Genomic DNA, 26,512 nt, shown 5'->3' with positions numbered 1-26,512 from the left:
GTCATCAACTGCGGAGCGACACCCGCAGCTATTGCTGCCACCTACTGATGAATTGAGCTATAGCCTACTTTTCCCTCTTTAAAAGTTGAAAAAACAGGAAAATACTTCAGATGTATGACATGAAGCAGAATTTAAATAAAGGCTCAGAGTGGTGGAAGTTGGATAGATAGTATGAGTGATTTTGTTAAATGTTTTTACAGAATTTGTCAAAAAATTCTTTCATGACTAAGAAATCAATTCATTATTTAGGTAAAGGTTTGGATCTTTTCAGTTAATTCTGGTCTGACTCTTGCTAGGTTGTTTGGTTGATGGATTTACAGTCACTGTAATACAGACTTGTATACTTTATTGCAGAGCAAAATAATGTGAAAAGAGAACAGGCCTATTAACTTTTTTTGTTCTGTGAATTTGTCAGGCGAACTAGATGACCATTCGTTTAGAGATCGTTTGCTGATTTCCTCTGAAGACTCCTGCAGATCCTTCAGCAATTAAGATTTTAACTATATAATTAAGGCTTGAGGCCTGTGAGCAAGCAGTAAACACTCACAATAAACCGTTTACCTGCACCTTTTTTTTTACAGGGGCATTATCAGATTTGTCTTGTGTACATACAAAAACACACATGAAAGACAAACACAATGGTCAAATGACAGAAGCACTTCAGATTTAATGCAAATAATAAATGATACAAAATGCAAGAACTTTTAGTGCTTACAAAAGTGAAATTTCTCCACTGTAACCAAAAGAAGCTGCAGACATGCAGTACGATTCCCTTATTTACCCTCTTCCTTTATAAGGAATTAAGCACTCAAAGCAATATGGAGTATTCTACTGTCCCAAGCATAATCATCTTAAGTTGCTTTATAAGGAGAAGATTATTATTTTTATCTGTAGTGGTAAATACAGGTATCTGTCCGAGGTCCATGGCAAATAACGAGAGGCACCTGAAAGCAGATATATTAGAACATTAAAGAGTGTATCACTTAGTGTAACAGGTACAGGAGAAGCTATATTTTGACCCACTTTCCCTATATAACTTGTAATGCAGCACAAATACTGTAATGTATATGTGATGGACGACTACAACAAGCAGATATGATAGATACAGTACTTCTATTGTACTATTTCGCTACATAAAAAGAAACTTACTGTACTGTACAATAATATTTTGCTGCAGCTTCAGGCACCATCTGCTATCTCAGCTCCCATTGTTTGCTACTGTGTCCATCTTTTGATTTTTATACTGCAATTTGTGTCTTATTTTTTTATGAAATTCAAGTGCGATGTTTTTTCTAATAATATATTGTGATTTTGTATTCACATTATTATTTTTTGTATTATATGTACATTTCAGTACTGTACTAAATGTCTTGCTTCTCTACTATCATGATACACCCAAATTGACTTGCATCTGGTGGTTCTGGTCTCAAATATGGTTGCAAGTTGAGGGATACCTGTATTTCTTTTCCACACACGAACTTACATCCTTTTCCCTAATTACCTCTCACTGCCCTATTTAGTGTGTTAATGCTATTTTCCTAAAATTTAAATTATACTGTATTACTTGTGTTAATCTCAAATAATTATTGCATGCTATTAGGTATTAAAAGAGAGTGTTGGAGCTGTAGGTGTAACTGCTGTTGAACACTGAGATGTGGTCCATACTGCCCCTACTGGAACCATCCCAAGACTGTGAAAGGGATCCATTTTGTGATCCAGGAGCAGTGGACACATTGTAGGAGCTGCTGATCCCTTTGCTGGACATGGAAGGAGCCTGGAGCATCATCACTCCGCTGTTCTCCTCCACAAGACTGTTGTCCAAGGCTTCTTTGTATGAAATCTTCAGCTTAGTCTTAGGGCATGTCAGGTCCTTTGTGTGCTGCTTGATGTCTCGAAGCCTCTGTGCTCCTCTTGCATCCACCCAGCCTTTCTGGATGGCTTCTTCCAGACTTATCCTCTGACTGAGCTGAGGGTCGACCAATCCACCAGTGACATACTGGTACTCAATGAACTTCTGCCCTGCATCATAGGGCAGCCACATCTCTTTCATTGCCTCTGCTACTGACATCATTCTTTGAGTCTTCACATCTTCAAACCCAACATATGCTTTTTGAGCTGGATTCAACCTAGCAGCCATATCTTCATCGATAAAGCCTTGATAGACTGCATCACGCAGTGAAAATCTTCTCCCAGTTGTGGGATTGATAATGCCTCCAGTACAGGCTTGAGCCTCCAGCAGACACTGAGCAGTGATCGAGTCAATTATTCCACGTCGCTGTGCTTCACTGATGCTCAGCTTTTCAAGTGTTGCAGAATCAAATATGGCTCCAATAGGAGATTGCTCAGTCATACCATCAGCAGACCTAGAAAGTGCCATAGAGAGACTTGAAACATATTTAGATGTAGTTGATGAAAATGTCTGTGATTGGGTATTCCTTGTAATTCCTTCTGGAACACTAATGGAATCTGAACACAACCCAGAACCTGCCTTTCTAGTTAGCAAGTCAGCAAACGCTTTCAGTGTCAGTTTCCTAGATCGATATTTGTCTACAGTAGCCTGGTCAAGGATTCCCTTGCTAAGACAATCCTGAATGTCATACCGCACACCTGTTTTTTTGTCAGTGATAATGAGTCGAGTAGAACCGTCAGGTCCTGAGAAGGTCGTCTCCTCCCACTCACATTCCTGGCTCGACAACTCAAGATAGGTTTCATAGTCAATAACATGTTTTTCATAAGCTTCACGCACAGTCATTTCAACCTTTGTGTCAGGGTCTACAATCATCACCCGGCGCTTGCGAAGTTGTTGAGTACCCTTCTGTTCCTTCAGCGGAAGCAGAAGAAGCCCTGTTTTTGTGTCAGGGATGCACCTCTGCTTTAGCTGCCGGTAGGTCAGATTTTCTTCAGTGCTTGGATCGAAGAAGCCCCTTGTCTCGTCACTTTCTCTGGAAAGGATATCATTCATCTCTCTGTCCAAATATCCAAGCCCATACGCAACATCCACATCAATGCGATGACTATAGGCAGGATCTATTATGCCACCACTTGCGATCTGAGCTTCCAACAACCTGATTCCATGACCTTTTTGTATCAGGCCCTTCTCAATAGCTTGGAACAGGGAGATTGTTTCATCTGTGCGAGGATTTTTGTATCCTGTGACAGCTCTCTCTGCAGAAAGGAGGTTGTCCTTGAACTCCATGCCAACCAGACCTTTTTGCAATGCCTCCTCTACTGTCAGGTACAGATTATTAACAGGATCAATCAAAAAGCCAGAGGCAGCCTGAGCCTCCAGAAGTTCCAAAGTGGTGCCAGGCTTGAGGAGACCTTCTTTCATGGCCTGATAGAATGACAAGGGTCTTTGTTTAGCATTGTCATAAATCCCTGCAATGCAGCTGGAGCCACGTAGGTATGACCTGAGTCTGTGCATGATATCCTCCTTTGTTATTCTACCTTCAATCAGTCCATCCACGTCAGAGGTTGTAAGCAGGTTAGCATAAACAAGCTGAAGAATTGGAACTTGTTTCCGTAGACCTGGCACTTCTAGGGGTTTATCTATATCATTAAGGAGGAGAAAGCCAGTGCCAGCTTCAGGTTTACTTTTCATCTTTAGATCAATGTAGCACCGTTTCTGCTGGTTAGCCGGATCAATGTAGCATTCTGGCCTCATATTCAAAGCCCTGTAAAGATCATCATCTATTAGGCCACGATCCAGAGCGACATCCTTTGGTAAAAACACGCTCAGGACCGGGTCTAGGATCCCGCCCACGGCTTCTTGTGCTTGCAAAAGACGGAGTGTAGATTCTTTGTCAATTAGTCCCTTCCTCATAGCTTGTCCCACAGACAGCAGCTTGCCAGTAAGACGGTCCTTGAAACCAGTGCTGGCAGCTTCAGCTGTAATCAATTTGTCCCTGTCTTGTGCATCCACAAGGCCCTTAGCATAAGCCATATCAACTGTCATCTTCTCATTTTGTTTAGGATCAATGATGTAGCCCGTGGCAGCTTGAGCTTCAAGGAGCATAGTGGCACTTTGTGGTGTAAGAAGATTTTTATTCTTAGCCTCTGTGATTGACATTTTGCCTTCAGGACCTCCAGTGATCCCTGCAATGATCCCAGTGCCTTTCAAGTTGACCTGGATATCAACAGCCACATCTTGGACGGTCTTCTTGCCGTTGATCAGCTGGTTAAGTGTGGCATTGTCGATTACTCTACAGTCGCAGAGTTGGGGTGCTGTAACTTTTTTACGAACGCCATCAAAAACAAGCATGGAGGGGTCTACAGTCTTCTCTTGCTTAAGCGTCCAAAGTTCCTTTTCCATGGTTTCCTTTGTTACTGTCAGGCCGGTGACTTCTTTCTCTGTGGAATTTAGCCTGAGTTTGTACCTTTCATCCAGAGCCTTTAGTTCAGACATAAGCCTTTCATTCTCGGTTTTCAGGGAGTTCCTTTCCCTTTCAATGCTATCTTTCACAACATTACACTTTCTGACTTGATCATCCTTCAGCTCATACTGCGTCTTCCAGTAATTAAAGTCTTTGCTGATCCGAGATTTCTCATCAAGGAGACATTGCTTCTCTCTCTGTTCAGATTCTAGTGTGGTTTTCATGCGGTTCATTTCATCGTCGTATCTCTGCACTTTGCTTTTATCCTGTTCCAGCATTTTTATCTTGGCAACCAGGTTTTCTTTTTCTCTTAGCAAGTCATTGTACTGAGTCTGGGTGTCATGCAAAATTTGTGACGTCTGAAAACAAAAAGAAAATATAAATTACTAATATCCTTAAAATGTAGGAGCTATTTAGCTCCAATCTAAAACATAAAGAAAAATGCATTTTAGCCAATGTAATGTTGTTTATATCCATTAAAACCATTACTATTACAATAAGTAATTGGTTGTTATATAATAAAAATTATTTTTTTAAGAAGCTGCATGTAACACAGCAGACAACCTGCCCAAAAAAAGATTAGAAAGTAGATAAAATACTATGAAACTCAAAACATTGGTTTTAACTCTTGTAATGAATCCCAGACCATACTCCTTGTGTCACATGTCTGGATTTTCCATTGAAAAGCTGATCTGAAAATCCAGACATACTAATTTGAAATAATAAAAAAAAATTATTGGTAATATACCTCAATGGATTTTTTATGGACCTTTGCCATTTCCATTTTCAACATTGTCTTTTCTTTAGTTAAGTTGTCAATAAGTTTCTTAAGCTCCACAATGCTATTGCCACTTGATTGAAGCTGGACCTGTAGAGATGCTATCCGGGCAAGAACCTCTTCGCTGCTTTCTTTTTTCATCAGTTCATCTCTCTCCATCTTCATGTTACTCAGCTCTTCCTCTAGCCTCAAACGCTCTTTTGTTAGATTTTGAGTAAGAGTCTGCAGCCTCTCAATCTCAACAGTATTGTCATTCAGCACCCTGCTCTTCTCCTCAATGGTCCTGTACAGAGTCTCATTACGGACGTTTGCCTCCTTCACTCGGGCTTGTTCCTGCCGGAGCTGTTGTTGAAGAGCCTTCAACTCAGCAGACAGCCTGTCAATCTTCTCCATGGTAGTCTTCTGTTCCCTCATGCTCTGGTCCAGGGTATCTTGAAGTCTCCGTAGCTCCTGGTCCTTTCTTCTGTCTGCATTGGTGGCTTCCTCCTGTTGCCGCTTAAGTACAGTAATGGTGCTTGTGTATTCCCTGCAGGCCTGTGTCAATCTGTCCAACTCTGCCTCCAGCCTCTTCCTCCCAGTAGCCTCATCCTGTGTCTCCTTCCTCTGCTTTTGAAGTTCAGCCTCTAACCGATCTACGACTTGCTTAAAGTCATCAATTCTGGACTGGAGATCAACTGAGTGCAGCTCCAACTTGCCCTTTTCACCAGTAAGCCTTTCGCGTTCACGTGTGACCACGATAAGATCTTGTTCTGTTAATTTCAACTTGTTGATGAGGTCAGCAGAGGCAGCAAGCTTTGCCTGAAGTTCAGTCAGAGCTTGGTTCAGCCTGGCATTTTCTGCATCCATGGATCTTTTCTTCCTTAATTCATCCTCAACATTCTGTGTCAGCAATGTTACCTGCCTGTTTTTGTCTTGGAGTGTTGTGGTGGTTTCTGTCAGTGATTTTTTTACTTTTTCCAAGATAATCAACTGGTCCTTGGACTGGGTAAGTTCCCGCTCATATCTAGCTAAACTGTCTTCAAGAGATTTGTTTTTGAGATTTCGATCCTCGATGTCCCCTTTCAGAAGTCTCAAATCTTCTTCTAAAAGGTCAATACGGGTGTTTCTGATCTGTATTAAAAAACAAAATCTGTGTCTTATTCATATATGCATGGATCGACCCACAAAAAAACCATACACGTTCTTCAAATAATATGTAACACATTAATTCAGGCCTGCCTTGTGATGCTTGTAATCTACTATCTGCTTCGCTTGTAATGTTTCTTATGAAAGAGTCTACTCAATAAGCAGAATGTAAAATAAGCAAAAATGTACCTTCAGTTCTTCCGAGTTCTTTACCATTTCTCCTAAGAACTTATAGTAGTCACTTGAACGAGTGAGAAGCTCAATGTATCGGGACTGCAGGTTTCCCATCTGGGAAGGGGGGGGGGGTGTAGTTTTTTGGGAAAGAACAGGAAATCCACTTAAACAGTTTTATAATAACAATCCGTTTTAATACTGTACACATCTACAAAAAACAATGTTTATTCCATTTCTCTGGCATTTGGTGTCCTGCTGAGTAAATCATAACTGTTAGGTATCTGTTTAATTGGTATTATTTTGGAATTTTGACTCTTTTCCTTTTATAGTACATTTTGTGTAAAATCCTAAGTTGTAATATACTATACACAAGATAAATGTAAGTTTCTCATTTTTGCCAGGAATTTCATGTAAGAAATATGCAGCAATACAAGTAAAGGATGGTGCGTGGCTCAGCAGGGTAGAATGAGATCAAAGGGTTTCCGGTTCAAATCCTGGGGTCAGTAGGGTGATTTCATAGTTAGGCCCCCTCTTAAGTAAAGCTCCTAACCCCCAACTGTTCCACAGACTGTCTGACCCTGCTTTCTCAAAAATGCATGTCACTTGATTAGGGCTGCCGCGATTAGTTGACGTAGTCAATGACGTCAATGCTGAAAATGCGTAATCAATATTTTAAATCGACGCATTGTTTTTTTAAATTATTTCAATGAAATTATCATTATGATTTCTAAAAGACTTCAATTCATTATAACACATGTCTTGTCTATGTAATTGTGGGAGTAGTTCCAATTATCACAAAACAAAAATGTGGTTTTAGATTATGCAAAGTTCAATATCATACTACAGGGACACTAGCGCTATGCACTAGCACCTGAAGACCACCAGAAAAAGCAAAACCACTGTGAGTGTTATCTATTGATGTTTATTAAATTACCATTAATATGGAGAGCTTTTTAATATCTTTTGTCTTTGTAGCTGCTAAATTATCTGCCTGCTATCTTAGAATCTCCACTGAATAAGTTTTTGAGAAAATGTTGGGGCTAAAATCTGGGCATATAAAATATGGACTGATGGTGCCAGTGTATGTTCATGTGCATTGGGTTTGTTGGGACCAATGTTTTTATCGTAAACTAAAATTGAAACAAATACACTAAATAAACTAAAATAATTTGTAAACTGAAGTAAAAATGAAAAAAAAAGTGTTGGATCAACAAAAAGTAGCACCACGCCACCAACATCTATTTAACTTGTTTATCCGCAATTTCTCGTCTTTTAAAAGATGTGTTTGCTGAGCTGCCCCTTCCTTCATTGCCACATAAGTGCTTATTGCTTCAATGATTTACCAAAAACGTTGCAAGTGGTGTGCTCTGCTAACCGGATTTAATAAACATAATGATACACTGAACTTATACAAATTACTGCAAGTTTTGGGCATCACAGTACACATCTCTGATGTTTTAGGCATACTAATAATTTGTTTATTAAATTGTCGGTGAAAATAATGTCCATATAGTGCCGAAAAGCCGACATCCATTATCTAAAGCCCTACTATAACATACAGTTCATTGTTGTCAAAATAAAATTGACTTAAATTAAATGTTAAATGGTCTATTTGCTTTTCTGGAGGAAAATTAATCATTTAGATTAATTGACCAATTGGGGAAATACTCAACAGATTAATCCACAGAAAAATGGTTGTTAGTGCCAGCCTTATACTTCATACATGGATCAGGCAAATGCTGATCAAAGCAGTAACTGACCTCTACAGAGATGCCTGTGGCAGGAGACTGGAGCAGAGTTTGCCGAACAGGGATGTTCAGCAGGGTTTCCAGGCCTGCTCCATATGCGGCCAGCTGTCGCTCATAATCCTGCAAAAAGCACCCCCTACTGGTCAGTGGTGGATTCTGCGCACTTCCCTCAATCAAACTACAAGTTATTAAAGAAAGTATGTCACCTTTGGGGCAGCTGTTTTCGTTTGAAATGGATGGGATTATTCAGACAGTCCCTACCTTAATGGAAACAACACAAGTGTCTGCATCTCGTTGGACGTCTTCTACGGTTGTTCGCTTCCCTTTAATCTCGAAGTTCAGTGCCTGTAAAAGGCACAGATGGAGAAAAATTAGGTAATGTCAATACTGAATTATGAACTGCAAAACAGGTTTTAGTTCACTTTTGTATTTTGACTTCAGCCATTACGAATCACATTTACACTGGATTCCTTCTCTTTTGCTTGCCTACATTATACTTCCACTATAAATATGTGACCCATCACCACAAAATGAGTCTTAAGTCACACTGGTAAAAATACACCCATAAGACTCATTTCGTGGTGATGGGTCACATATGTTACAGATCAAATAACATTCTGAGAGATAGCCAACATGGATTTAGGAGAGGTAGATCTTGTTTAACTGATCGACTTGAGTTCTTTGAGGAAGCTACAAGAGAAATTGATTGCAAAAAGGCCTACGACGTGATCTACTTAGATTTCCAGAAGGCCTTTGATGTCGTCCCCCACAAACGGCTCTTGCATAAGCTCAAAGCTGCAGGGATGTTAGGAACTGTAGCAGCTTGGATCGAAAACTGGTTAACAGACAGGAAGCAGCGAGTACTTATTAGAGGCACAATGTCACAGTTGGCCTGCGTTCATAGTGGAGTACCACAGGGTTCAATTTTAGGACCACTACTGTTCCTAATTTACATTAATGATATTGACACCGGGCGGCATGGTGGTGCAGTGGTTAGCACTGTTGCCTCACACCTCTGGGACCCGGGTTCGAGTCTCCGCCTGGGTCACATGTGTGCGGAGTTTGCATGTTCTCCCCATGCCGTTGTGGGGTGTCCTCCGGGTACTCCGGTTTCCCCCCACAGTCCAAAAACATGCTGAGGCTAATTGGAGCTGCTGGTGTGTGAGTGTGCCCTGCGATGGGCTGGCCCCCCATCCTGGGTTGTTCCCTGCCTCGTGCCCATTGCTTCCGGGATAGACTCCGGACCCCCCGCAACCCAGTAGGACAAGCAGTTTGGAAAATGGATGGATGGATGGATGGATATTGACACCAATACATACAGTAAACTGGCTAAATCTGCAGATGACACCAAGATGGGTGGTGTAAAAGATACTAAACTAGCAGCACAGAGGTTACAATGGGATCTTGATTTAATTAGCGACTGGGCTGATACCTGGTAGATGAAATTTAATATAGATAAATGTAAGGTAATCCTTACAGGGAGCAGAACTATAAAGTACAGATATTTTATGGGTTCCACTGAAATAAAGGTATCTGATTATGAGAAAGACCATTAAGACCATTATGATTAAGACAATTAAATAGGCTAATAGGATGTTTGGTTACATCTCTAAGTGTGTGGAGTTTAAGTCAACGGAGGTGATGCTACAATTATACAGTTCTTGGTAAGACCACACCAAGAACATTTTGTGCAAGTTTGGTCACCATACCTTAAACAGGACACTGCTGCCTTGGAAAGGGTGCAGTGTAGGACCACAAGAATGATTCCTGGTCTTAGAGGAATGTCTTATGAGGAAAGGTTAGCTTGGCTGAATTTGTTCAGCCTTGCACAAAGGAGATTAGGGGGAACGTGATCCAGGTATATAAGATTCTAACAGGTCTAGATGCTGTTCAGCCAAATGGCTACTTCAATATTAGTTTAAATACTAGAACTCGTGGCCATAGGTGGACATTAGCGGGAGAATATTTTAAGCTGAATTTGAGAAAACACATCTTTACACAGCATGTAGCTAGAGTATGGAATAGTCTTCCTGTTCGAGTAGTGCAGGCTAAAACCCTGGGTTCCTTTAAATCAGAGCTAGATAAGATTTTAACAACTCTGAGCTATTAGTTAAGTTCTCACCAAACGAGATTGATGAGCCGAATGGCCTCCTCTCGTTTGTAAATTTCTTATGTTCTTATTACAGAAGCATGCAGGAAGTGTGTCACATACTAACAGGCATGTTATTTCACCAGATAACAGAGTGCAGTACCTTCTGCTGGTTCAGGTTCTCCATTAGAACCTTGACATCATTGATTTTGGCAGCCTGCAGCTTGTCCTGTCGTTTCCCTGTCTCATCAATCCACTGGCCAAGGGTGGAGCTGGTCTGAATGTAGCGTCGGAGGAGCTGAAGGAACTTCTCCAGGTCCTGTGACCTGAGTTAGCAGTAAAGGGTACAACTCAGTTAAGGGGTGTGGTCTGATCACTTCTAACTGAAGGGTCACCAAACCCTGCTGCTCCTCAGTTGACTCACAGCTCACCCAACATTTTTATACATCAGGAAATCTCTTGCATACCTAATAAATCCCAACATCAATTTGAAGTACCATGTGCAAACTGAACATCAGAAATCATTCAAATATTAAATGGGAGACAATAAGATGAGGACAGTGGTTCTCAAAATGTTTTACACTGCTTACCACCTCAGAAAATATTAGGTTCTCCATATACTGCTATTATGACTAACATCATAAAAGTAGATACCGCCACATACCACCAGTGGTACACAAACCATAGTTTGAGAGCCACTGCACAAGAAAATAATTTCCTCCCTTAATCCTGCAAAGTGCATCACCTTCAACATTCTGATAGTAGCTGGAGGCAGAACTTCAGAGACACTAAGTCAAGCTGACTAAACCCTGGGGACCATGTTTCCTTTTCTCAAATCCCAGCACACATTCACCCAGCGAGAAGAAAACTATTTTAACAAATTGTGGCACACATGAGCAACAGAATGAGGTGATTGGGAAACGCCTTGCCTGTTATCAATCTGGGCCATGATCCGACGCCAGCGGTCATTCATCTGTCCCACCAGCTCAGAATACTTGGACAGATCCACGTCACACTTGTGAAATGACTGGCTGATCTGGCTGTTGCAGCGAACCACATTGTTCAGCTCGGTGTCTGTCGCATTCAGCACATCTCGCTTCTGCTCCAGTTCCATCCTCATTTGCTGCAAATTGCAACAGTGAACATACACACATGCACACAGTCCTATCTGTTTCTGCATCCTGTTATACCGTAAAGGTTCCTGACCTGAACTCATCCATTAAAACAGTTGGTAGAATAAAACTAATTATTTAAGGCAAAATATGGACTTTTTTAATTTAAGAAAAAACAGCCATCCAACTTCCAGCTGCTTTTCCTGGCTAGGTCGTAGGTTAAAAAAAGATACCTCTGTGTACCATTACCACCGGTGGTACATAGTTTGTGAACCACTGTCATAGCTGATAATTACAAAAGCATATCCACTGAAATCAAAATAAAACATGAGCGACTGAAGAACTGGGGCATGATGACCACGTCTTGCTGGAAATCCATAGTTAACTCTAGAACTGCAAGAGAACCTTCAGTCATACCTTCAGGACACCTAGGTAGTCCTCCACTAGCTTGGGGTCCTGGGACGTGGTGTCCTTCTCTGTGAGCCGTGCCTCATGGACCTTGATTATGTCCTCTGCCTGCAGCATGCTCTGGAATAGTGTCCGGAGTGCCTTCAGTCTGAGGTTCGAAAGGAAAAAAAACAGCAGACATATAAATAATAAGAGATGTGTTTGTAAGCAAAGATGCTGAACGCAAGTGATCTGTTGAGTCTAGAAGGGTGCTTTCCCATTTACTTCCATTCAAGTAACAGTACCAAAAGTTACAGAATGCAAAATACCAAAGCAGCTGGGGTACTTTTATCATACTTTGGGTAGGGGCTTGCAAACGCTTTCTTTGTCTACTGGTTATGCAAATGGCCTGCTTCTGAAACACAATACAACCGCTGTCTTTAAACAAAAGTTACAAAGTCAGAAAGCAACAATAATCAAAGTTTTAAAAAAAGTAATAATAATGGATGCATGGACAAATGAAGAGACCCAAGCTTAGTTTGTGATCTGGCTGCAAGAACAGATACAACAAGATCAGGATGGCCTGACTAGAAATAAAAAAAATACTTGGTATAATATATTAGGGCTGCACAATATTGGAACAAGATCAAATTTGACAATGTGATTTTTGTTGTAATAAACACTAGGATATTTATAGAGCAAAAAATTCAAAGTAAACACATTTCTCACATATTCTTCTATGAGCAATTTAAATAGCGAAAATGAAATGATTATTATTGCCTCAAAGAATGCATGCAGAGCTCATGCAAAAGCAGTGGAGGGAAACTTAAAACCTACATATAACAGGTAATCTTGAAAAGGAATATTCATTAAAATTGCTAAGCTTGCTAAGTTTTATTTTTTTTTTGCTATGGCAGAGTAAAAATGTTACTTGAAAAGTGAAACTTAAACCCCTCAGCCTATAATGTCCGAACAGTATGAAGCCATGAAAAAGCCCCGTTTTAAACAAGCTGACTATCGCAGTCCTTGCAGTAGTACATGTGCATAACTTACAATGATGGCATTAATATCGCACATTGTGCAGCCCCATCATAATACACCATAACCATTTTTCAAATTCAGTACAAAATACCCCACCTCGTGGTGTGATGTCATTCAGTGCCAGTACCAGTTTTTACCCCACTGAAAAACCAACACCTTGAAGTACCATACCTCTTTGTCCTTTTATGAAGTACCAAAAGTACAGTTCCTGATGGAAAAGTGCCATAAAAGATTATAGAAAGGAACCAGGGTTGTTTCCGGGGCACCACTCAAAAAGTAACTTTGGGTCTCTCAGACCCCACCTAATGTATGACCATTTGTGACTAACTAGGGGCTCTGAGGTTTGGGAGGCATGCAAATATTTGGGACACCTTCTGGGTATTTAACACAGACTTGCTTCAATGTAAATACAGGACAGATTTGATGGAGGAGGAAGTTAAAGTGTCCACTAGCAGCAACCAATCCATGAAAGCCAAGCTTACCTGTCCAAGTAGGCAGTGGAGAAGCCTTCCAGGGAGCCCAGTTTCTGGTTGATGGCCGTCAGCTCTGTCTGGAGGAACTTGGCCTTATCCGAATCCGTAATGCCCTCTAGCTGCTTCAGGATCTTCTCCTTCAGCCTGAGATATTCATCTCTGATAGTGCCAACGTCACGGTACAGGGTCTAGAAAAGTCAAAATGTGCGAAATTCAGAATGACTTCTAAAGATGTGCTTCTTGAAAACTACCCCGCCCGCCAGAGAAACAGTCTCCCCCGCAGTGTAAACCTTCAAATTAAGAAATATCAATGTCAGATTTTAAAGGGAAACATAGCTATCCAATGGGCATGACACAGCACAACACCAAAAGAGTGAAAACCGCACAAACTCACATGCCCTTAGCAGCTCTCCATCATAAACATGGGTCCAAGATGATCAACTTCTCAACATGGATTATATCATGACCCAATTTTTTTTTTTTATTAAAAAAAATCTATTTAGCAGCATAAAATTAATTGGGGTTGAATTCATTAATGCCATAGTTATCAACCTTTTTACATTGCGTACCTCCCCAAAACATATCAACTCAAGTACCACAAGAACCACGACACTATTGCTAAGCAACAAGGATGGCTGCTCCATGCAAAGTCAACCTGCCCACACCTACCTCCAGCTGGACAATGCGCTGGGAACACTCCTGAACGCTGTTTTCCCTCAGGGGCACGTGGAGATATTGGGTGAGGCCCATCTCAGAGGCCTCCAGCCTCAGCCGCAGGTTGTGCAGCTCCGTCAGAAATGTTGTGTCCTTTAGCACCTCCCCCTTTACCTCCTTACCATCTGTAACAAGGGATGCCGGAAATTGTCATTAGTCTGCTAAGCTAACACCACGACTGCCATGAGTTGTGGGCTCCTTTAAAAAAAAAAACATTAAAATGTTTCTTCAGGAAAACAGGCTCAAAATTTAACTTTAATATACCATGTGTCATGCCCTGCTCGTCTGAACCTTATGTGTGCCACAGCCCCTGATTATCCACGTGTGCTTCCCCAATCATGCTCAGCTGTGCCCTGTTATTTTGCCCTGTCTTTGTTCTATATCAGTCCACGTCTTGCCCTGTCCGATGTCCGTCATTGATGTTAGTATCGTTGTGATGTCCCATTCTCCCCGTAGCCGTCTCCCCCTTAATAAATCCCCAGTTTTCCCCGTATTCTGCCTGCCTGCCTCGTCCTTCCCTGTCTCCTACCCGCCTACCTGCCCGCCGTTACCCGCGAAACCTGACACAGTGATGCTGTAAAGCGGTGCAAAGTTAGGATGATTCTAAGGGCTTCTGAGTGACAGGGCCACTAAGAATTGTAATATAATTGGATTTTTTTGCTTTGGGGGTCCAGCGGTGCCCCTGCCTCTCAAAAACGAGATCTGATCCAGCCCTAGTACACTTTAGGTCAGTGACAACAGCTCCTGCAACAGCACATTCATATTTCTAAACACATGCAGAATTGTGTTTACAGGTGAGTAGATGTACTGAATGTTTCTTACTATTTTTAAAGTAATGTAATTTTCAGATTTGAAATTGAAATTCACTTCAGAGATATCAGTTGGATTGTAAACAATACAAAAATAACAACTCATTTTTCATGGTATTACAATATTTTTTTTCCTGGATCCAAAACCCAGAACCATGGATATTTAGGTCATAACGCCACCCACTGGGGGGAGCCCTATAACCACATTACAATAGGACACAGGCTTACCGTATCCGGGCAGCTGCACAACCAATTTGTTGTAATGTGCTTGGGCACCACTGTACTGAGTCTCCATGTTCTTCTTGTCTTCTTCGCCGAACAACTCCGAGCCCCGGTAGTTGCGCTGGAACTCCTGGTAGTTCGTCTCCAGGCTTCTTATGAGGCTACGGTACTCCTCTGGACGCATCCGTATGAGCTGCAAGGACGGCAGAGCGGCATGGTGACCAATGTTCCCTGTGGGATTTGTCTACCAGTCTGCACCTTTGCTGCCGTTATGTGACACTCAGGTCAACGGGAAATGTAACTAGCTCTAATCATCAAGCTGTCATAGAGATGTATGCATGAGATTCGGTGGGTATCCAAATTCCAGCTTCTAGAACCAGACAGGAAATTGTGTTACCCAGATGTTCCCGGTGAGACATACCATGTTGATGGTCAGTGAGTTGATGCGGCTAATATCAATCAGGCACAACTGCCAGGACATGAGGCTCTTAATGTTGATGAATAGCTGGTTAAACAGGGCCAGGATGGCTTCATAGTACTGCTCGTTCCTATGGTGGGCAAAACAAGTCTCCATTTTAGCTCGGGGGTGTGGTCTTCCCTGCTGCTACCCAACCCCTCTCCCACCAGACAGATAGCTTTGGAGAAATCGGTCAGCATAACTACTAATGCTTCCAACTGGGAGAATTACAGTCATTCCACAACATTGTAATTGTTGAAATCTTTTCATAGTGTTAATCGTTTCAGTTTTAGTGCACCATATATGGAATTCATGGAATTATTTCAAAATTAAATGAAATATTAAGAATTAAGAATGTGCAATTATATTTTTATAAACGCATACATAAAGCAGTGCTTCTCAAAGTTTTTGTCTGGAAACCCCCCAGAAAAGATCGGTCAAGTCTCATTCCAAACAATAAAATTCACTGAGTGGGGGTTAAGCTCCTCAGTGATCAAATTTGCTAATGAAATGCTAAAAATAAAATTTCACTGGGGAAGGGGGTTTTGGCACCAACAGAAATTTTACTGATTGATTGATAGATTGTTTTTAGCATATTCAGAAACTCATTTGGCGATCCCTCGCAATTATTTGCCAACTCTCCCGGACGTTTTGAATTACAGTTTGAGAACCACTGCCTTAAAGGACCTAAAGGTGCCCTCATGACCCCTTTACTAACAGGACACATAGAATTGGGGTTTGCCTATAACAGCTAAAACAGAGATGGGTGATCCACATTGTCTTACTTGTTGGCCAGAGCAATGCTGAGTGGGTTGGGGGGAGGCACAAGAAGGCAGATAGATGGGACCAGCATGTCCAGACCCCCTGGACCTGTCACCTGCCATTTGCTGCGCTGGCTGTTGTCCTTCAGGATTCCCTCATCACCGTTAAGGATCACCTTCTGCAGAGCAGAGTGAAGACCAGCTGAGTGATGGTGTGTGTGCATCTGTGAGGCTGTGCACAAACGTGTACAAGCATGCTTCACTGACCTGGTCCTGTTTGAAGTCACACAGGGCCCTCACAATCACTGGGCTGCTGGTCTTCTCCTCTGCATTTCGTGGCTTCAACCTCACAATGTTTTTGGACTTGTTGATCAAGAGCTGTACCTGTCTCTTGTTCTCTGTCAGCCTCTCCTTTTCCCTCTGTGGATCAGAAGGGTAAAAATCAATGACCAGATCAAGTAGAGCCCCTTGAAAACCAACCCTTCACTCCCTCAGTCAACCAATAACGCTGACCAATAAGGTTTCGATTCCTAAGGTCGAACAAAAAGTTGCATTATGATTTGAACGGGGGAACCATACTCTACCTCCAGGTTCTTCAACAGTTCCTGAAGGGTCTCAAGGGGTGTGACCCTGTCGCACATAAATTTCTTACGCATTGTATCATGCTGGTCCTGCAGCTTGCTGTATGTCTCATTGGCTTCTTTGAAAAACTTTGGAGGAGAAAAGTTAAATTTTTGATTCATTTATTTTAATTGATACTTCAATAAGCGATATGAAATGATTGGTGGCCAATGTTCCACTAATATGCAAGGTCAGCAGCTGAATGGGGGGCAGGGTGACGGGGGTTACCTGGCTATAAGCTGCATTCTCCTTAAGGTGTACGTTGATACACTTGGTGATCTGAAGGAGCCAGCTCCACTGGGTCTGCAGGGTGTCCATATAAGCCTAAAAATATAAGTAGATGTATAGCTCAACACCCTTAAAAGAACAAACACAGGAGTCAAACAAAACAAAGCAAAACAAAACCACAAAATAAAAGCTTCCATGGGGTTGTATTGAAAACTTAGAGACCCTTAAGCTTACCTCGATCTTGTCGGATGCTGGGTGACCACTCTGAAGGAGAACATCTACCTTCTGTTTGAGTTTGTTAAGATCCTTCTCCTTCTCTTCCAAGTCACACATGAGTTTCTAACCAAGCAAAAGCAAAAACATGATTCAGAAACACAACCATCACAGTATGGCAAGACATTTTTGAGGCTTAAACGTTATATGATACAGTTTCATCCTAAGTGGAGTACACTTAGATGTATAAGCAAGTTTGTGATGTTTGAAAATCCTTGACAAAATATATTAAGTAAAATGAAGACAGGAAGATGAATTTTAATGTTTGTAAAAATGAGGGCTGACTTTCAGAGATTAGAGAGAAGAGGCAAATACAAGCATTTAATTCTGAAATTAGTTCCACGATCTTGTTATCAAGTCTGCAGGCAATTGGAAATATTAATGGAGCAAAAATTCCATAACAATACTCACTGCCCTGGAATAAAACAGCCAATAATCTCTGAGATCTTCTTGTGGTCTCACCTCAATCCTAGGTAGCTTGTGTATATATGCAAAGACTCTACCCAATAACTGCTGGGCAAGGTTAATAAAGAAATATTCAAAATTCTAAACCCAAAAGTATTATATGTCAGGGCTGTTAAGTGGGTGTTCCTTCACTACACCTGCAACGAATATGAATCTATGAACAAATTTAGCAGTAATGAATCTGCCGGCTGTAGAATAAGGTGAAAAAGAAGCCTGCTAGGAACCCTTAGGACTAGAACTAAATAATCCCAGTGTGACTGATTTCTTCTAAAACTTCCATTTAAAAATCAGTGTTCCATACAGTAACCTTATTTTCTTTGAGAAGATGTTGCACAGGCTTTTGGGCATTCACTCTCCTTACATAACCCAGACCGTTATATACCCAACAGAACCCTTAAACTGGTATGCTTGAAACTTGTTCCTGTATGTCAGAGTGTAAGAAGCTACTTTAGATACTAGATGCTTAGAGATTTAGTGGTTTGTGGCTCAATGGATTAAGACATTGTGGCCATAATCAGAAGGTTGTTTGTTCAAATTCCATGGTTGCCAGAGTGACTGTACCATTGGGTCCTTGAGCAAGACCCATGATCCCCAATTGCTGATTATGATCCTGTTTTCTCATAAAAGTGTCTGCTAAATAATAATGAAACGCTGCTTACTGAGTAGTTCTCCTGTCTCTTGAGGAGGTAGGTATCTATGTTCTTGTCTCCCCAGTCGGACACCAATTCCTCTTCTTCGCGCTCGTTCACCCACATGATCTCCCTGGAAATCTCCTCGATGATCGCCTGAAGTTCCCTTAGCTGGTTGGTGCGGTTACAGGACATCCTCTGAATGGAATAGTGTACAGGAGGAGGTTGGTGAGGTAGACAGGCATGTGCTTGCATCAGTGTTTTTTAAAACAAAGATGCACAGTCTCACCTGCAAGCTCTCCCACTCCTGCTCCAGCATATTCAGGTTGGCTTTGTCTCTCTTCTGCAACTGAAATGAGAAGGAAATTAGGGTTTGATCATAATCAATTTATACTGCCAATCAAAAGTTTCTGAACTTTCAAAAAAATAACTTGATTAGTAAAATGCCTAGAATCTGTTCAGCAGTGTAAAAGGTGCCTATTTCTGTGAGTGTATGATTCAGTCTGTTTTTATTACATAAGTGATATTTGTCATTTATTGCTGTTTTAGTGACATCTGGTCGATCTCTAACAAGTCAGAAGGTGTGAAATTTTTAATCTAATAAAATATTACTATAGCAGACTATTAATATTAGTAATTTACCAGCTCCTCTCTTGCACGCTCCACCTCAGCGCTTCTCTGAATAGAGCTGTGGAACTTGTTCTGGTTGAAGATCTGCTGCTCAATGGCACTGGGATCATCTCCCCAGGTCGAGGTCTCAATGAGCCGCTGCATGGTGGAAGTGGTGGTGGTGGGGGGAGGGGGTTAAGTTTGGGTACAAAACCTATAAAGCTTCTGTTTGCATACCAGATGTGCTGACAATTTCCTCCAGGGGTGGACATTTTGACAGAACAAGTGTTAGACTCGTAGACGGTAAATTACTGATACTGCAGAAAAGTTGGGCAAGCTATTTTTTTCAATAAAAAAAACCATTTGCTCCTGCAGTTATACTCATGGGGCATCTAGTTTGTGGGACCCTAATTTGCTAAAGGTTAATATCTCATAAAATAACCCATTGAAGCCCAGTGTCCATTCAGTTCTCTGCCTGAAGTTTCCCTGCCGTTCTAATGCATATCACCGGGTGGTGACAGTTACAGAAGGCCCTATTTTACACCGGAGTAAAGCGAAGTTTTTGCTAGTTTTGTACCAACGCACTGCTCATTTTCACGGCATGTGCGCCCATCAAGATTGGAAATGATTTTGCGCTTGGTTTCTGCTTATAGGAATGGTGTTTTTTAAATGAGGCGTGGCTGGGCACATTATCGGCATGTTACTATTTTAAGGCAGCGAAATGACGTTGCACTTTTGGCCAACAAAAACCACATCTAAACTCACATCTAAACCACATCTGGCTCATTGTTAAACATGATTTAAGTGCTGCATTTTAGAAACCCAGGTACACCCCTCAAGGTGCACTAAAGGGTTTTCGTTTTTAGTACAATTGGTCCTTTCATGTAATCACACTGTTCAAAGAAGCACCACAGGGAATATATATAAGAAGATTGGCCACCAGGCTGCGCATGTGCAAGTGTGAAACCTCAAACACTGTTTTGGCCAGTGTTTCACTTCCATTGTCCAACCCGTGCATATTATGAATGGACAGCTGTGGAAAAAAAATAAGAGACCCCAGCACAATTTTTTTGTTTCACTCATTTCTCAATTTATGGGTGTGCGGCTGTAATTTTATATAAATGGTTCTTCTCTGTATCTCATTAATGAAAGGATGAAAGGCTTCTTCCTTCCTTCCTTCCTTTCCTGCTGAAGGTCACTTGATATCATCCTATGATACATGGGAAACTGACGGATAAGTTAACAGTCATCTCTGGCATCAGAAAGCTTCTGTCCTTTACCTGGCTGGTTTCAGGTCATTCTCCTGCTTCACCTTTTTTTGTGTACTGCTGTCTTAGAAATTTGAAACCTGGAAGCAACCTGCTACTCAGTGTAGCCTTCCGGCAACAGAAGCAGGACTAAACCAGAATTTAAAAATGCAGATTTGTTTAAAAAATAAAGTGGTTTCTCAATTTTTTTTAATGGCTGTATATTACTTTTGTCAATCAATTAGAAAATTAATCCTGTTAATCAACCTAATAGGTTGTGATTAATTATAACTAATCACATGTTTAAAATGGCAGTAGTTCCTTGTAGTTTTTAAAAGATGAAACAAATACATGTGTGGTCTGGGAACAAAGGAATGCATGACAAACTGGTAAGAAGAATCACAGTTATTTTATATAAATATCTTGGTTTTGATTGTTGAAACTATTCAGGTACATGGTTTCAAACGTGTAAGCTGCTAATGCAATTAGCAACTATGCTTTTGGGAAACAAGCCCTTCCTTTGCTTTTATTTTTTTTCCATTTTGCATTGCAACTTAGCTCCTTCCATTTTTGAAAGAATATAAGTTGCATCATTTATGGGAATTATTCCAGTGTTTTTAGTGCAAAAATGTATAATTTATGTTAAATATTTTACTCTCATCAAATACAATCCATAATATTTAAAGCTATTTTTCGAGATGTATTTTGAGAAACATAATAAGTTAAATAAAACAATTGCTTTGTGGTATAACACACATGAAAATATCTAATTCTTCCCAGCTGGTGTCCCTTGGGAATGTTTATCAAAACAAAAGCATGGAAAATCGGATAAACCTGAGAAAAAACTGATGTTTAAGCAGTGAGACACGCCCCCTCCCCTACCCTGGGATATTTTGTATATAATACACAGATCTAGTCTCAGCGGCACAGTATACTTTTGTTTAATAGCTGCTGAATGTACCTTCTGTTGCCCAATCCAGGCCATGGCCTCCTGGAAATTGCGGCTTAGATCCTCCCGGGTCACTAGGCTCTTCTTCCGTTGAAGTGTCCCACCGATAGCATAGTGGATCTTCTGCATCATTTCTCGGTACTGGTCCAGGCTGTGGGTGGGAAGAACCACCAGTCAACCATTTTATCCAGTGATGCTTTCACACAATTACTAAAAAATGGACAGGGTTTGCAAGCATTTCTGCTATACCCAGGCTGATTATAATATGATATTGAACATGATACAAACTAAACATAATCAACATGAAATCACAGTTCTTTCAGACAAGATTAACGCAGAAAATCAGATAAATGTATCAGAAAAAGTAAATGAGTAAAAGACTATTTTTATGGGGTAACTCATCCAGTTCACTTTTTAATCCATGATGTCGCTGTAAATTAAGTTAACTATGAAGCTTTGACCCTTATAAGTTGTTCTGTATGGGAGGGGCACTGTGTTTCAGCATCAATGTGACAGTAGCATTCAAGATTCCTTATTTGTGACATATACAGCTATACAAGTACAACTGGTAGTGAAATGTACCGTTTCCCTGTTCAGAATGTACAATAAAGTTTAGCAAATTAAATTAAAGATAAAAATGAAAAGGCTAAGACTACGGTAATGAAAATACCTCATTCCACAAAAAGCACACGGTCTCACCTCCGAAAGATGACATCATTGGGCTGTCCCAGGGTCTGCAACTCCATGGCACATAACTGCAACTCCTGCATCAGGTTGTTGGCCATCGAAATGCAGGTCTCAATGTCCATTTTGGCTCGTCCTGAGCCGCCACTCTGGAACAAAGAAGGGGGGGGGGGTCAATCCATGCTAAATGTTAAAATCTAGCCTGGGGGGGAGGGGAGAATCAAAGAGGGAAATCAACCTTATTGTTCATGCAACCAACAATTTCAGCAATTCAGTACCCACTGAGAAAAAACATTAGACTATTGCACTGCACACTTTATCTGCATTATTTTATGTACATGATTAATTATATTGATGTTTTGTTGCTGATTGACTTACATGACAACCCAAAGCAAATCCCTTTTATAAAAGTACTTGGGAATAAATAACGATTTTGATTCTGTTTGCCTCCTAATATGTATTTCGGCCACACATATACACTATATGGACAAAGGTATTGGACACGCCTCTTAATCAGTGAATTCAGGTGCTTCATTAAGACCCACTGCCATAGGTGTATAAAATTAAGCACCTAGCCATGCAGTCAGGTTTACATAAAATTGAGACAGAATAGGTCATTCTGAAGAGTTCAGTGAATTCAAGCGTGGTACTGTCCTGGGATGCCACCTTTGCAATAAGTCAGCTTGTGAAATTTCAACCTTGCTAGATATTCCACGGTCAGCTATAAGTGATATTATTGGGAAGTGGAAAGTCTTATAAGTAACAGAAACTCAGCCACGGCTCAATCCATACTATGGGCTAAAATCTAGCCTGGATGGGCAGAATTACAGAAAGTAACCACCTCTATTGTCTATGCAACCAGCAATTCCATACCCAACAAGAAAAACTATTAGCTTATTGCACTGTGCACATTGTCTACACTAGACACTATTTTAAGTACATAATTCATTATATTGACTATCTTAATTGTCCTTTATTGACTTTCATAACACCCCAAAGTAAATCCCTTATATATATATGAAAGTACTTGATGATAAATAAATAATTCAAATTAATTTTTTTCCTATTATGTATTTCCTCCACACAAATATGTTCTGATCCTTTGGACTCATACTATGAAATGGATGTGGCCTATCCACATCTTCGCCTCATGTTGTAGGACACATTACTTTACAACAGAACCAACAGTAGATCCACGCAACATAATGCAATACTCAGGTGCTGCTTGCCGGGACTTACAGACTGCAGAAGGTAGTCTGCTTTCTGCAGGTACTCCTGACACTGCGCTTGCAGGCTGCTGGCCCTCTGAAGAATGATGTTCACCTGAGCAGAGCTGTAGGTGCAAAATTTATATGTTGATTCATGTGTTATTGCATTCACAACATGCATCGCTTTCATTTTCACATTGATAGAGGTTTCCCAGCATTCAGCCCCTGATACTAATGTCAAAATGAAATAAAGCCAGTGTAATTCCATGGGTTGTGCTACAGTACAATTTAGCTTCTTTTTAATCTCATTAATTATTTTCATAATACTTTTTCCAAAAAAACCCTGGCCTAAATCCAGAACCCTGTTCTATTCTCCCTTCACTGGATTCCAGTTAAGTCTCGGATTGACTACAAAATACTGCTATTAACTTATAAAGCACTGAATGGCATTGCACCAGAATACCTTGGAGATCTACTGGCCTCATACAACCTGCTGATGTTCAGGGTCTCCCCATGCCTGCATTCCCATTTGCCTTTCCTTCCTACTTATGCTGCCATAGCCACATCTGCTGGAGCTTACATATTGCATTCACCTAACTCTTTTCACTACCTCTACTCTCCTCTACTTTAGCTAACTGCACATTTTATTTCCCTCACTCCTCCTGGGCTGTGCTGCCTGGAGACCCCAAATTATCAAGATATCCTGCCTACCCTGCTGCCTGCAACATCTCCACTACCTGTGGTGTCTTTATGGCCCGTTCGCCCTTCTGCCTGTGACATCTCTCCTGTACGCCCTGCTGCTGTACCACTGTTCATCCTGCCATCTGAAGCAGCACCAGCACCTGCCTGCCATCACCTGCCTGCCGCTCACGTTGAGACTCAAATGTTAAAATGTTTATAGTGTGAATTGGGACTTTTGCCATCTTGCTCATTTGACTTTGACTTCCTCTACCGGGCCCTGGAGGATGGGCTCCCACTTTGAGTCTGTTTCCTCCCAACGTTTCTGCCTTCTAGAGAGTTTTTCCTTGTCACTGTCACCTCTGGCTTCTTTACTGTGGGCTTTTGGTAGGGATAATGTAAAGCCCTTTGACACAATGTAATGCTGTGAAAACGCGCTATACAAATAAAGATGAACTGAACTGAATTGAACTTTAGCGTATTTGTAAAGGGGTTATTTAGTTAAAGATATATCTGTACTTTCAAATAAATAATAATAATATTTAAACAATGACATTTATTATTAAGCTACCACATTTTCACACTGCAAGAACCTTTTTCAGGAACTTGTGGAAACAGGAACTTCTGTTGCATTCCCACCATGGGAAATTGGCCAAACCATAAATTCTCAGTGGTAGTTCTTGAACCTTTTTTAATCCGTACTCCCGAGTAGGTACAGTGTAGCAGAATTTGAGCACATGGACATATTTTTGTATCGCAACAATATTAAACTCATTAATTGAATACCTTTGTTGCTTGTGTCTCCATATTCCTGTATCGGAAAATTCGATTGCTACATGCTTGTTTAGCATAAACGTCACAGTTCCTTTTGGGCAGTGCGAAAGCGACAAACACAAATGGCCAGGAACTACAAAAGTCCTGGTTGAGATGGTCCAGGAACTTCCTGAACACTGGTGGAAAAGCTACAGTAGCTAACAACCTACTGTTGTTAGTATATTAGTTAGGAAGAGAAAGTTATGAATTCACTGTTATAAAGAGAAAAGTGACAAATTTTAAATATGAGTCACTATGTCCAAATTAGTGCAAAAATAATTGACACAAATTTGATTAGAGTCTCTTTACACACCGTACAATTGACTATAAATCCAATAGGTCATCTTTGACCTATGCCTGCAAATTTGAGGTATTGATAAAAAAATATTTAAAAAGTACGAAAAGAAAATGAACATAATGATGTGTAACAATGAAAAACAATGCTATTAATTTCTGCAATCTTAGAAAATTACAGACATTTATTTAAATGATAAGGCAATAAAACATCTGGCTATGTCTTAAATAATATTAAAAATGAATTTGCTTCATCTTTGACCTATGTTGTGCATAATAAGGTTTTGAATATCCTGTGCATCAGAGGGTTAAAGATAATCAATGATTATCATTGTGGAATTGAAACATTTTAAACAGTCTGTTAAACAATCAGAAAAGTGTTTTTCATACTCACCCTCCTGACACAGTCTTAGTTACAGTATATGTGCCATAGTTCTCCATTAAGTCACCACCATATCCATTACCCAAGGTTATCTCCCCGCGCCCGAAAGAGTAGCCGGAGATGTCACCGGTTCTCTTCTCCAAGGTATGGAGTTTAATCTGTGAATCGTACACGCTCATTTTAATCCAACAAGTCAGAAAAAAATAAAGGAAAAACAAATGACAGGAGAGCAGAACAAACTAGGATGTCTGTGCTATAAGGTAAGCTGCAAGCTATTCATCCGACTGTGAATCTCTCTGTCCCAGCACACAGAGGACTGAGGTACCGGCAAGGAAGGATTCCGTTTTTGGCAAAGTGTAACCACACCTATGGTGGCACCTTAAACTATTAACTTGTTCCCTTTTTTACCGCCATGTCCACACCTAAAAACTTCCTAAGGCATTATCACGTTAGGGGGAGTGTTGTGTGTCCGTTTAAGGGAGGTTGGAATACAATACCCCAATTCTCAAAGCCAAATGGACTCCTCTTCGAATTTTTCACGAAGTTTCTTATTCTGGGTGGTAAAATAGCAAGCAATGTCAAAATAGCAAACCATGTCAAGACACGAAAACAAGTCAGTGTGACATGGGTGATGTCGTACAAAAATACATTATAATTCACCATGCCTTTGGCTTGGGTTTGTCCATTTATTTATCTGTTTATTTGTTTGTTTGTAAAGGTGAAGTCTTGCATGGAAAATGTTACAAAAAAAGTTTCCTTAGCAAGGCACAAATAAACAATTTAGTACACGTTCCAAAGTTTGATCTGAGCAATTCTTCACAAAGTACCCAATTTATTAACGTTGGCTGTCCCAGCATTGTATAGCTAAGAATAGATTTATAGCCTACTTTGAAAAGAAACTTTGCATCTTTTCTCACATGTCTGTTGTTTTGCTAACAACTGAATAATTTGATATTTGAGCCGTTTGAATATTCTTAGATCTGGCTCACTTGTTATGAATCTTGGACACACCCCGTTTCTTCCCCTAAAGTTGTAGCTGACATCTTTGCTTTGTTATTTTCCCCAGAGATAAAGGATTGTAAACTGCAGATAATTCTTACATATGCTGTCATCATTAATGCATACCCCCAAATGTATTGACTTGCAACTATAAAGGTTATTGGTTCAGA

The 26,512-nt window shown here is 40.6% G+C and overlaps 1 protein-coding gene across 1 annotated transcript; it reads right to left on the bottom strand.

The window, feature by feature from the left end:
• Positions 1-642: 642 nt before the first annotated feature.
• Positions 643-25,675, bottom strand: LOC125738414 (desmoplakin-like). Its single transcript, XM_049007323.1, has 24 exons — positions 25,356-25,675; positions 23,208-23,301; positions 21,984-22,117; positions 21,297-21,435; positions 19,122-19,247; positions 18,769-18,828; positions 18,510-18,677; positions 17,347-17,451; positions 17,113-17,208; positions 16,848-16,973; positions 16,531-16,683; positions 16,288-16,442; positions 15,467-15,593; positions 15,052-15,238; positions 13,970-14,139; positions 13,310-13,488; positions 11,817-11,955; positions 11,217-11,410; positions 10,451-10,613; positions 8,460-8,543; positions 8,211-8,318; positions 6,466-6,564; positions 5,122-6,261; positions 643-4,732 (listed from the first exon to the last, which is right to left on the bottom strand). Exons 1-24 carry the CDS (start codon positions 25,520-25,522, stop codon positions 1,604-1,606), a joined length of 7,242 nt encoding a protein of 2,413 aa, XP_048863280.1. The 5' UTR covers positions 25,523-25,675; the 3' UTR covers positions 643-1,603.
• Positions 25,676-26,512: the final 837 nt, after the last annotated feature.

The sequence above is a fragment of the Brienomyrus brachyistius genome, chromosome 1 (genome assembly GCF_023856365.1).
Source record: "Brienomyrus brachyistius isolate T26 chromosome 1, BBRACH_0.4, whole genome shotgun sequence".
Lineage (NCBI taxonomy): Eukaryota > Metazoa > Chordata > Actinopteri > Osteoglossiformes > Mormyridae > Brienomyrus > Brienomyrus brachyistius.
This window is presented reverse-complemented; position numbering and strand designations above follow the sequence as displayed.

Bases quoted from the DNA above. Each gene is read 5' to 3' on its own strand.
- LOC125738414 (XM_049007323.1), bottom strand. From the start codon at position 25,522: ATGAGCGTGTACGATTCACAGATTAAACTCCATACCTTGGAGAAGAGA. The intron at 18,829-19,121 runs GTAAATTACTAA...TTCTCATTTCAG, and splicing joins AGCGTGCAAGAGAGGAGCTG to TTGCAGAAGAGAGACAAAGC. The intron at 11,411-11,816 runs GTATGACTGAAG...TGCAATTTGCAG, and splicing joins ACTACCTAGGTGTCCTGAAG to CAAATGAGGATGGAACTGGA.